This window comes from Apis dorsata, unplaced genomic scaffold, assembly GCF_000469605.1.
Source record: "Apis dorsata unplaced genomic scaffold, Apis dorsata 1.3 scaffold_303, whole genome shotgun sequence".
Taxonomy (NCBI): domain Eukaryota; kingdom Metazoa; phylum Arthropoda; class Insecta; order Hymenoptera; family Apidae; genus Apis; species Apis dorsata.
Genome location: NW_006263576.1, coordinates 525,991 through 540,065, shown reverse-complemented (window position 1 = coordinate 540,065; position 14,075 = coordinate 525,991). Strand labels below are relative to the sequence as shown.

Here is a 14,075-nt window from a genome sequence, read left to right as displayed (position 1 = left end):
TTTAAATTTTTTAAAATTCATATAAAATTTATATATATAATAATTAAAAAATAATTATAATGTTATTATAATAACTACTTATCAATTATATTATAATAAAAGATTTATAAAAATAATATTTAATTTATTGAAAATAAATCTAAATATTTTAATAATCTTCAATTCAAATAAATATTGATAATTAAAATAGTTCTAATTTTAATTTAAAATAAGAAAATAATTTATATTTTGATATATTGTATATATAATAAATAATATATATAACATATTTAATATAAAATAAAATAAAATATAATATATAATAAATATAAATATAATAACATAAAATAAAATATATAACATATTTAAATATCTAAATTTAAAATTGTACCAATCATGTTTCGTTGAAATGATTGTGGAATCAATGAAAACGTATTCTTTGACGTATTCTTCATAATTACTATCACAACTATACAATACGAGGAAGACAACGACGTGACCGCCACGTCATAGTAATGACACATATATAAGTATGTATACATGTGTATAGCTGCGCAGAAGCACGAATGTATTCATGGAAGTAGACACGCATTGAAGTTCCCTTCGATCTTATTTCATTTAAACATTGATGTGTATTAATATAATTATAAAATTATGTAGTTTATCAATATTTATGAAATTAATCAATAGCGTTTTAATAACATTTCATTACTATATATTGATTGAATATATCATGCATTTAAAGATTTTTTAATTTTTTTATTATAATATATATTAAAAATAACAATTTATTTTATTCACAAATTATATTATATATTTATTTTGCACTTTCTTAAGTTGTAATTCATAATATTAATAAAATTTATATATATATATAAATTGTTTTTTTAATAGAATATATAATCTAAAATGCTTAGATTATTAGATATATAGTATAGAACAAAATAATATAATAATAAGAATAGAAATATATATTTATTATTTATTGATAATAAATTATTTATAGCAATCAAATATAGATTTGATGTTATAATTATTTAGAAGAATTTAATGAAAATAATCGAATATTTAAATTTTGTTTATGAGATTATAAATTATCTATATTGTCTTTCGTATATGTAATAATATTTATATTATTTTTCGTGCAATACATAAGAAATGTGATAAAAGTAACGTTCTTTCTACGGTCCTGAAGAATGTCTGCCCCCACTTGTGACCATTTTCTACCAGTAGCTTTTTACCTAGAGTAGTCGTATCGTCACGTCAGTGTTACGGGATTTGTCGTATGTATCGTAGAATATAGTATATATTTTGCTTTTATTACTATATTTTGTTAACTGTTGCATCAAACATTCCAAGTACAAATTAATACTCGTAAGTAATATCATACTTTATAATTATTTACTTAATATATACTTTTTCATTATATTTTATAATATTAATTAATTATTAATTATATTTTATTCTTTTAATTGATTATATTTAATTTTAGAGTATTGTCTTATATTCTGTAATAATTCTTAATGAAACTCATTGACATTAGAATGTAATTACATTTAGATTATAATGTTTTTAAGCAATAAATTAGAACAAATATGTTTTAATATTATGAGTATAATTATTATTGTTTTATTTAAATTTTTTATATATAAAATTCGATTTTCCTATATATTCATCCTGTTTTTTAACAAATATATTTTTATAAAAATCTTTATCTCTTATATCTTTGCAGAAATCTAATAAAAATTATAATTTATAAATATATATAAATTGATAATTAATATCCTCTTATTTTTAAAACTTTAAGAAGTTAACAAAAACAATTGCAATTGAAATCGTTATATTATATTATATATTTATTAATTTCATATTTTAATATAATTTTTATGATCATAATATTTTAATACTACTATATAAATATATATTAATTATATATTTTTATGTATTACTGTCATTGATTATTTCGAGCTACATGTCCATAATGATTGACATTATCGTTTCATATTTTCATTGAATATTATTTCATAGTCTATCATATGAAAGATTTACATAAGATTGAATAGTTCATGGTAAAGATCGATAATTTGAATACGATAAAGGACTATAGTCATATTTTTTACGCGTTTTACTTCAAGAATTATAAAACATCAAAATTAATTTTTAGATATATAATTTTTATTAACTTTTAATAACGTGAAAAATTTAATTCAATAATTTTAATGAAATCTAAAGTGTATCGATACATATATAAAAAACTAAAAATAAAGTTATGTATCACCGAAAAATTAAAAGTACAATTCATGTGTCATCAGTCCTGCACATAATGAATATTTAACGCTGTAAGCAATTTTAACATATTCTTTATTTTACAGTGAAAGAATTATGAATTATACTTATAATCTTCTGAAAAGTTGAGTATAGTATATTAATTTTATTTCACGTAGCACAATTTACATCTTTCAATTCAGTAACACGATAATTCATAAATTTTGCAAACATTATTGTTCATTTTGACATAATTTTAAGTATATATTAGCTTTATTTTTATTATTATATTATTTTGGTATTATTATCGTTTGCAAAAAAAAAGTTTACTCATCATTACGTAGTTAACTATGTAAGAATACATAAAAAAAAGTAAACAAACAATAATCGGTCACTTTTCTTTTAAATAAGTAATACTTTTTAATTCGGTATATCACTAAAATTGATCTAGATCTTATTATAATTATGAATAATGGTTTAAAATGAAATCATCACATTTGAAATGATTAATGAACTGAACACTATTTTATTCGTCGACTGTGATGTTAGTATTACTAATACATTGAAAATAATTTCATGATTGATGCTTATAACATAATATGGAATTGGGATTAAAATATAAATTTTAAAATTGAAAAATCATGAATTATCATTTTATTTCTTTATCTTATATCTATATTGTTTCTTTTGTTAATAAATATAATATAATAATATAATATAAATAATAAATATAATCTAATAAATATAATAAATATAATAAATATCATCTAATAAATATAATAAATATATTAGATGATTATTAATATTTTATTCAATTTTTCAGAAAAAATGGCAGATAATAAAAGCACCTCATCATCTGATAGTACACCTCATCTCGAAGTGATTAATCGCGTAAAAAGCATTCCTGTTATTCATTCAGCCATAGAAAAAACGGGATCGACATATTCTTATCTCAAAGATTCGCATCATTTAATCAATTGGGCATTAACTCAAGCCGAAGCTGGATTACATTATGCAACTGCCACAGCTGCTCCTCTTACTGCACCTTTAGCTAAAAAGTTCGAGGAACAAATTACTGCTGTAGATCAAAAATTATGTGAAGGATTAAATATGGTCGAACAAAAAGTGCCAATCATGACACAACCACCTCAAAAGGTAAATAATAATAATATATGTTAAGTGCATAAGAATTACAATATTAGAATCGTCAATTTCATTTGAGCCTAACCATGCTGACTTATATATAGTTAGAAAATATATTTTACATTAATCTTATTATTAAAAAAAATAATAATATATTTTGAATTATATTTTATAACAAAAATTTAGATTCCATATTTGAGATTTCAATTTCAATTTCAATTCTATTATCATTATGTTAATCTTTTAAAATTTCTTTTTTTTTAAGCAAAAAAAATTTTACAATACAAATACAATAACAAGATGCAAATTTAAAATTTTAATTTTATTTTTGATATAATTAAAAATCGAATTTTTATGAACCGAAGATAATAATAAATTTAATTATTTTTTGTTTGTACAATAATATTGTTATTAGATGAAAAATAAAATTTTAATTAAACGAATTAATCAATTAACAAAATATTTTATAATATTTAAAATTTTATATATTTATAATTATATTATCATATTTTTCTTCATATATTTCACGATTAATTTTTTAATTTATCAAATGATTTTATCGAATAGTATTGTTTTTTAAAGAATTAATTATTTAAAAAATTAACTAATTTGTTAAATTTCGTTAAATTTTTCTAGATTTATGATGCAGCCAAAGCAGTAATGAGCAGTTCCTTGCAGCCAACAATTGACAAATTACACGCTGCAAAAGAGTCAGCTACGCAACAAGCATCAACTCTTAAAGAAATCAGTATGGCAAAGGCTAATGAATTGTTAAATACACAATATGGTAATATGGCAGTACAAAGTGTTGATAATAGTAGCGTTCTCATTAACGGTTTATTGGATCGTTATTTCCCACCAATAGAAGGGGAAGAAAACATGCCAGGTATATATTTATAAATATCCAACAAAATATCTTGTTAAGAAAATACTAGATATATTTCTAATTTGTAAAATTTGTATTATAGCTCCAGTATCTGCCGATGAGAATAAAATTTTGCATGCTGTACAAACCATTGGACAATTATCCACGAAAACCGCTAATCGAGTATATCATTCGGTCGTAGCACAATTAAAAACAGTGAAAAAAGAGGACGTTGCGTCATATATGTCAAGCGTTATATCTATTCTTCATCTAACACACTTTTTAAGTTTGAACGATAAACAAATCAATACTAAAGATGCGACTGAAGAAAATACAGAAAAAAAATAAATACGAAGAATATCTTACTAGTAATTTTACAATAATGCACCTCTCGTCGAATAAATAATTGTAGAATAAATTTCATTATTTTGTCAATTAATAATCAGCATGAAGAGTGAGAATTAATATTTGGATAATTAATTTAATATACATAATATCAATTATGTATTATTTATCAATGTAAATGTAAATTTTTTATATTTTTAGTTAAATTTTGATTCTTTTATTATCGATAAATTTTAAAAAATTTTTAAGTAAAAATTGAAAATAATATTATTTTGATAATTTTAAAATGCAAAAGAACATACAATTAGCTATTGATTCTAGATATAGATATTATATTAAACAATATAGTATAATAATTTAGTTAAAGAACAATCAGATTATTTCATAAAGATTTTGGAAAATATAAAAATTATAATTTCTATTTACGAATGAATTTTTATAGATGTCTAAAATTATTATTTATATCTAAATACATGAAGTACCCGAATATTCATTGCTTTTGTTTCGCTTACTTTTATAGTAAAATATTTTTTTTTAATAAAATATATTATAAAAATAAGAATAATTTATAAAATACAGTGTGATATTTTATATTCATATTTATAATATTATAATAAGATTCATAGTACACCAAATTGTAAAAAAAAAAAATTGTAAAAAAAATTCTAGTGTTTTAATATGTGTTAAAAATTTTTTAAAAAAATATATAAAATCAAAGAAAAACACTTGAAAATAATTATACTTTTCTAATAAGGAATTAGAAAAAGTAAAAAATTAATGTAAGTCTTAATATATGTAAATTTTTTTCTATACATATATAAATTTAAAAAGAACTGTTAAAATGAAAGAAAACATATATTTTATGTAACGATTTTGTAATCTGTAATTTATATAAATATTTATAAAAAAGTATAAAAGATATTGAAATATTTTATTCATATTGTATTATTAATATAATTATTTTTCTTTACTTTATTTCTTTTCTTTTAATTTTTTTTTCTCAATAATTTTTATGTTTCATTTCGAAAATTATAATATCATTTCGAAAAGTTTCATTTCGAAAATTATAAAATATTAAGTAAAGAATATTTATTATCTAATTTCTAATATTTCTACACAATGTTTATTTATAATTATAAAATTAAATATTGCTATTTATTGCTTTAATTTATAACTTCAATTTATATGTCATATACTAAATATTTTTAAACATTTGAGACAAATTAAGGGTAGGTACTTGTCAATTTTCTAACTTTAATACATCTAAAAATATTAATATAAACGAAATACAAAATATTTATAAATATTATATGATAAGAAATATTTAAACAAAATTAATTTCGAATTATTTTTTAAAATTTTTTTTAGAATCAAGTTTTGTGGTTTTTAATTTGAGTTTTTAAAAATTATAAAATTTAAAAAAAAAAAACTAAATTTAAATTTTTGAATTGTGCTACCTGATTAATTCAATTTATTTTTTATTAGTCAGTCACAGTTTATATAATTTTTTAATTATCTTTCAAATGAAGAAAAATATTATTAAATAAAATTAAATTATAGATTTTATTTGAATCTTTAAAATTTTAAAAATTTATAAATATAGATTTATCATATTATGAATGAAAATTTCTCTAATAAAATAATACTAAATATTATTATTTGATAGTATTTCATATATTTTGATTTTAATATACAATTATTAAAGATTTTTCCATTAAACTGCATGTTATTCTATATTTTTCATATTTCAAATTTTAATATAAGTTTTTTAGATAAATTAATTGATAATTTAATTTCAAGAATTCTGAAATCTTTCATATATGTAAAGATATAAAGGTCATTGACTTGATATGACTTAATGACCTATATATAAATGTTAAAGATATAATAGTGGTGCCCTCATACGATTATTTAGTGAATGACAATATCATATGGTAAAATGTAATATATTATACACAGTTATGAGTGCTTTTATAAAAGAAAAACAAATAAGTTATAGTATTAGGTAGGTAATTATTGAACAAACATATACTTTAGTGAAATGATTTAGAAAGCGAAAAAGATCACGAATTATTAAAAAAAAAAGAAGAGAAAAATAAATGAGAATATGAAAATTTCATGAAAAATTTTGTAAGTACACTAAATAATTTATAAATATTATAGTTTTTAACATAATAGTCATGTTATAATTATCTTGTTATCTATTTAATGATTTTATGTTATACTATATATTTCATGAAAATATATAAAAGGTTATTGTTTTGATTATACATATTTAAATTTTGTTATTTTTTTTTAACGTTATTACTTATAAAAATATAACATTATGTACCAGAAATAAAAGATTAAAAGAATTTTTAAAAATATTAATATAAACGAAATACAAAAATTATTTACTATTAATTTTATCAAATTAGTATTTTAAAATTCTTATATTTATTTGAAATAATCATATTGCTTTGTTTATATTATATTATAGTAAATAATTTTTGGTTATTGTTATAAGTTATTGTTATTGTTATATGATATATATATTATATTGTTATATAATATATATAAATTCATATAAAATTTTAGAAATTTTTAATTTATATAAAAGTGGTAAGAAATATTTATTAATATGGAAGTTGAATCATCAAATTATATATATAAAATACAAGTTATTAATCGTGCTCGCAAAATACCAAGTGTCAATTATTTATGGGATAAATCTACAGAAGTATATGGACGTTTGAAAGAAACAAATGTATTTGTACATTGGGCATTTAACACTGTGGAAAATGTTTTTAATACTATGATTGAAAAATCATTACCTATTGCAAAATTAATAGAGAAACCTATTAATACAATAGATAAAACATTGTGTCAAGGACTTGATTATATAGAAGTAAAATTACCTATAATAAAAGAAGAACCAGAACAGGTTACATAAATTTTTATGCTTATATTTATAATTTAGATTATAAAATTTAATTCTTTATACTATTATTATTTCTTTAAAATATTTATTATTTTAGATAATAAATCAAACTAAATCTCTGATGTCTGTACATCTTAGACCAGCTGTTAAAACATTTACAGATTTAAAACATGAAACTAAACATAAAGTTAAAGTTATGAAGTTGCATACTTATTGTAAAGTTCATTATTTAAGAATGTATAGTTGGCAACAAGCAGATAGAGTTATGTCAACTGAAACAGGAATTAATATTTTAAAAACTATTGACAGTACAACTGATTTTATTGAATTAATATTGGATAAATATTTACCTATTCCATATGACTTTGACACTAATGTATCTGGTAAAATAATATTTTTAACATATGCTATTACAAATTATTATATAAAAATAAAAAACTATTTTGTAATTGAAAATCATTTATTTTTTCTAGAAAAATTATGCAATGAAGATGCTAAACTTCATCATACTGTTGGAAGATTAAGTAAATTTAGTTCTCATATTTCAAAACGTATTTATTTTGCATTAATGGAATTAGAACATATTTACAGAATGGAAATTCGTTTGTTGATATCTGATATTATTTGTATACTTTTATTATTTAAATATATAATATATGGTTCATAATATGAAGTTTACTGTATATAATAATATATTAAAGTTATGTTTAAAATATGATATTTCTAATAGTTTATAAATATATAAATATAAAAAATATAATACATTAATTGATTAATTGATTAATATTTACATACATTAATTGATTAAAATTTATATGATTATACAAATTTGAATGATTACATCGTATGTTTGTTTATCTATTGTATTATAATGAATCAATAAAAATAGTTAAAATATAAAGAATAAAAATTTATATTATATATATAATATAATGTTATATTATACCTATATATGTTTACATACCTATATATGTACATATATTATTATTATTATTTTTTTTAAATACAATTGATCAAAGAAAATTAATTTTATCGTAAGTAATAAAACTAATAAATATAATTTTTCATAATTGTTGTATTCAATAGAAGATATATTAAAAAACAACAAAAGCTAATGAGTTACTAAAATCTTGGAAAATAGGAATAATTTTATATAGCAATGCCATCCAATTTTTATAAATAATCATATCTTATCATATCCTATATGATTTCTTTTATTGATTATTGATTATGAAGAATATGACAGATTCATTTGTAGCAAAGGGTTATGATACCTGAATGTATTGGTGTCATGCGAACGTGATTTAAACCTCTGAAAATACTGCTTAGAGCTCCAGGCAGTTCCAATTAACCCGCCACGTTGTACGCGATATTAGTTGGATGTTGACAGTAGCCTCGATAAAATCTCTCGACAGCTTGTAGTCCGCTTATTATTCATTACACTTTCAAGTACGGTCAGTTTTACCGGTGGGACAGCAAGTCTGTCGCGTGAATATCTCACGCGTCGTTTTCTATAGAAGATGCCTATGATAGTGAGCACGTGCGTAATTTGTACATTTACGCATACTTATTGCACTTCCTAAAACGAATGTATCTGCTAAGAATGTTATGTCATATTGGTTTTTATGAAGAATAATTTTTATTTCGTATTTATAAAATATTATTTACAATATCACAAGAATATCCAGGACATTTGTTATAGAATCTTTTAGAAATTAATAAATTTTAATTTAATTAGTAAAACAAAAATGCTAACCTTCCAATAATATCCTTCAAAATAATTCTTATTGTATTTAATTTTATAAAAAATTATTAAAAAGTTATTAAGAATAATATTTAGAAATTTAATATGTTATTTTTTTGTTAACAATATTAAATCAATAATTTTAATGATTAGATTAAAGAGCAAGTTTTCGAATTATATTTGAATATGAAATAAATATACAAATATCATCATAATGCGTATATTTATGAAAATATTCTGTATATTCTATTCCTTTGATCAATCATGGCTAAAAGTTGCCCCTTGATTGTCCCTCGTCAACTGTAAAATTGAGAGAAACTTTTCGCTTCCGTGATTTTTGGAAGTTAGCTGACGCGGTAAGTTCGTTGAGTGGAAGAGGAACATAGAGGCCACCTATCAAGGTAAACAGTGATTGGAAAGTTAGTCGCGGTCGAAATGGAGTTCCATGGATTCACAAAAGTTGTCAGTTGGTAGACAAATCCTTTTTCGTGGTCTTCTACAATGTTTGTAAACGAAATGAGCTCAGTTTGTTTCGAAGTAGATCTATTTTGAGAAAAGTATATGACTATCGATTAAATTGGTAATTTTGAAACTAAATTTTTCTTAATTATGTTCTCTTAAATCATTTTTTTCTTTTAAATTTTTGTTTCAAAATTATCTTAATAGTTTTAAAACAAAGCTTTATTAAACTTTATTAATAAAATAAAATGCATTTTCAAAATTTCAAGAAAAAGATTCTGCATTTTATTAGATTATATTATAACTTTTATTAATTTTAATATTAAAATTTTTAAGTTCTATATAATTTATTGAATTATAAATAAAAATTAAAAATTAAAAAGAAATTTATCATGATAATAAGTCATAATAAATTAAATAATATATTTTAATCACCTTTTAATGTTTATTAAATTGATAGATTAAATTATACAGAGTTTCAATATTTTAATTAATTTTTATAATATATTTTTTTAACGTTTTTTAACGTTTAAAGATCTCATTAACTAATATAAATGTGAGTCTAAAGATATCGTTTACATTGCGTCAAAGTGTAATGATTCTATGAGCTTCGATTGTTAAAGCCAACCAGATGTGTCTGCTTCTTCAAGGATATATTCGATGATTGAAACGTTATTGGATCTCATCCAATATTGGAACCGTCGTTCTCGTCAGTTTCGATACCACGCCCAATTCTATTTCCCATTGCTTGTGAACCAAATTTAGATCTTTTGGATATTCCGTTTTGCTTTACTGTTCTATGATGTGTTTCATCCTTAATTATTGAAATGTTAGAATGTTAAATATAATGCTTATTCATTGTTTATTTAAAATTGTGTTTATTATGTATAGAGTATTCTGTTTGAACTTTATGAAGCTAAAAGATATGAAAAAAATAAATAAATGTTTTTGATGAAAATTATAATATTAATAATATTTATTAATTATTAATTATTATTAATTATTAATTTAATTTAATAATAATTTAAAATTAGAAAAATAAAAATTATGAAAATAATTCAGAATTTATAAAAATAAACATCATTTCTATTCAGCTTTATTTTTGTAATTCATTTGTGCAACTTAAAAAAATATGTATATCATAAATTATCACTAACTTCAAATAAGATAATTCATAATTCATGGCACAATAACAATGGAAATTTACAGTAAATTTCTTGTCTTGACAATTAGATTTGTATATAAAAATATTAATAATTAAACTTAAATATTAAAAATTAGGTTAAAATTATTTACATATTAATATAGGAGAATTTACAATTAAAAAACTTCAGATTTGTTATTTTTTTCAATAAATGATACACTATCTACTTAAGTATGATTATTCGTTTAAAATTTAAAAAGATGATTAATTTATATAATTAAACTAAATTATAAAAAGTAAAATGTCAATAAATCATTACTTTTATCTATTTATTTAAATGACAATTACAATTATAAGAACAAAATTTTAAATGATATTATACAAACTGTAATATTCATGGGACATGTTTGGAAGGCTAATTCTAGAGACTAAAATAAACAAAAAAGTTGATATATAAAGATGTCGATTAAGACTTATTTGTAAAGCTATAAATAGTTTAAGTTCATGTTAAATGAAGATAAAGTAAGATAACTTTATCTCTGTCATATCATCGTCTCACTCACTTTCTCCGCTTCATCTTAATGCCAACTTAAACTCCTTATAACTTAATAAGTAAATCTTAACTGACATTTTTACATTTGTTTTAATCTTTAAAATCAACTTTTCAAATCTTATACCAATATACTTTGAATAATTATATTTGTTTCGATATTAAATACTCAAGATTTAATATATTTTAAAAAAAAATAATATTTTGTTTTAACGAAAACGAAAATTCATCGATATATTAAAATTACTTCATCGTCTGATACCTGGATCGTGAGGAATGACGAGACAATAAGAGCAGAAACAGGAGTGGAGCTAATATTAAACATTGGGATACGTGGACCGACGCTGTTCGTTTTATTGTCTCAGCTTAAACAATGAATCGCAGTGGTTATTTGCGAAGTGTGAGACAGGGAGATGGGATGCAACGCTGACACAAGCACCATCAGTGCTCAGACAAGGAGGGTCCTTCGTCTCGCCATTTCCAACCTCTCTCGTATGCTTACCGACATCATCCACCAATAAGAGCCGACATTCACCGATCTTCTTTATACGTATCCACACATTGAAACATCGTTACCTGTACAGAATACGCGTACCGCAAGCCTGGCTCAGCCACTTTCAGACACCTTAGAATTAACGTGGTGATTTCGAGTGCCCTAGGGAATTCTTTACTTACCGCCAGCTACGCCCTCTTTTTCCAGTTAACGGTCCTGGTTGAAGCTTTATCGGTCTGTTGTGCTTGCCAGTCGAAACCGATTTATGAATATTTTTCCGCGGAGAATAGAGTATATATAAAATAGGATATAATTTTCTCTAGAGCAACATGGATTGCTTAGCTGACTATGTTAAGGAATCGTATTCGATGGATGGATTTAAATAATATGCAATACAATTTCGATTATGAGAATTTTAGCTTCTTAATTGGACGATTAATTTATTTGAACGATACAATGTAATACATATCTGTTTGCATCTCGAAAATGAGTCTTTAAGGAAAATTAAAATTAAAATAAAGGATAATTAGATTTCAATTAAAATTAGAAAAAGAACAATTTCAATTTTATCAATTTTATAAATTATAGGCTTTTATTTTTCAATAATCTCCATTTAAGAGATATAAATTTCTTTTATACATAATTTATTATTTATTTTTTTTATTTTGCTATTTAAGTACTTTTTTAAATCGACTCTGAGTTCAAAATTTTATTATCTTCTTTATTATTTACATTGAAATAAATTTGAATATTTTTAAAGTTCTTTTCAATGTATTTGAAATATTTAGAAGAAATTGAAAATCATAGATCAATGATAAGTATTGAATCTTTAATTTCATATCTTTAATGAGCGTAATAAATAGATTTGTTATTTAATAGTTTATTAATAAAAATTTAGCAAGTTTTTTGTATTAATGCATTCTCAACTAATAAATATATTTTTCGATTGATATTATAATAAAATTGTAATTACAATTTTCAAATTTTAATATTTGCTTATTTTTTTCAGAAATTATAAAATGTCATATATTTTTCTTATATCTTCTTTTGTAATGATATAAATATAAGTAATGCATTCCAATTTCAAATCAGTTAAAGAAATAATATTTGCAAATTTAATTTAAAACAATTTATAATACTAAATATAATTAATACAAATATTATAAAAATTATATAAAAAATATATAATCACTTTCTATCACTTTTTATATCATTTATGTCAAACTTAAAGATTACAATATATTAATTTATACACACATATTAATATTATAACAAATAATAATATATCTTCTTACTTCTGATTTTCTGATTAAAACATAACACCGCTTAATAATCTGTTGCATTGAAAGTCAAATTTTTTTACAATATATTTCATGAACGACTGGAATGTAAAATATGGTCATGTTTGCATTTTGCTTGCAGACTGCGTTTTTCATGCGTTTTTATTTAATCTGGCGTGAAAGTAACCGACGAATTTGAATTATCGAGCATGCGATGAATTTTTTTCTTATGAAGAAGGAATCCACATTTTTCGAGTTCGTTTTCGGTTGTCTTTTCTTCTCCTCAGGGAGTCGTTGCAGAAACTCGAAAAGAAAAATGGTGAACTTGTGGCTTTTACTAATTTACGCTATCATTAATCACATTCGCTCGTTTCATTCTCTAATTTTGTGTGCCACAAACGTTAGTAATTTTTCATTTACCAAGTAAACGAAGGGAAAAGAAGTATTATTAGGTATAAGAGTTGCATTGAGAATTAAATGAAAGTTTTTTAAACGGCACATTGAATTTTAAAAGTTAATACATGATAATTTGGAAATCGTATATTTTGTTTAAATGAATTTTTTAGTTATTGATATCATTATTATGATATCAATATCATTCAGACATAACTAGATATTTGCCAATTTCAAATGGCAAATGTTTATTGACTTATATATTAATAGTTAATATTGAATGAATACAATATTTTATTTGTAATTTTTTATCAAGTCAATTATCTAAATTCTGTTCTTTAATATTATTTTATAAAAGGAAATTTCAAATATTTGTTTTATATTTATTCTCTGTGTATATTCTTTTCTTTTAAGTAAATTTTCAATTTTTTCTCAATATTTTTATTTTAATATCTATTAAATAACAAAATTAAAAAAAATCATGTAATTATATAC

General features: G+C 21.2%; 2 protein-coding genes across 2 annotated transcripts in view; both read left to right on the top strand.

The window, feature by feature from the left end:
- LOC102676690 overlaps window positions 1-4,646 on the top strand; it is a 17,739-nt gene extending 13,093 nt beyond the window's left edge. The window contains exons 12-14 of the mRNA XM_031511273.1: window positions 3,068-3,399; window positions 4,024-4,273; window positions 4,356-4,646. Of these exons, the coding sequence (XP_031367133.1) occupies window positions 3,068-3,399; window positions 4,024-4,273; window positions 4,356-4,600 (827 nt within the window). The 3' untranslated portion in view covers window positions 4,601-4,646. The remainder of the gene's footprint in view (window positions 1-3,067; window positions 3,400-4,023; window positions 4,274-4,355) is intronic.
- A 1,861-nt stretch (window positions 4,647-6,507) lies between these two features.
- Window positions 6,508-8,190, top strand: LOC102675135 (lipid storage droplets surface-binding protein 2). Its single transcript, XM_006617355.1, has 4 exons — window positions 6,508-6,727; window positions 7,175-7,520; window positions 7,615-7,900; window positions 7,991-8,190. Exons 2-4 carry the CDS (start codon window positions 7,218-7,220, stop codon window positions 8,182-8,184), a joined length of 783 nt encoding a protein of 260 aa, XP_006617418.1. The 5' UTR covers window positions 6,508-6,727; window positions 7,175-7,217; the 3' UTR covers window positions 8,185-8,190.
- The last annotated feature ends 5,885 nt before the right edge of the window (window positions 8,191-14,075 follow it).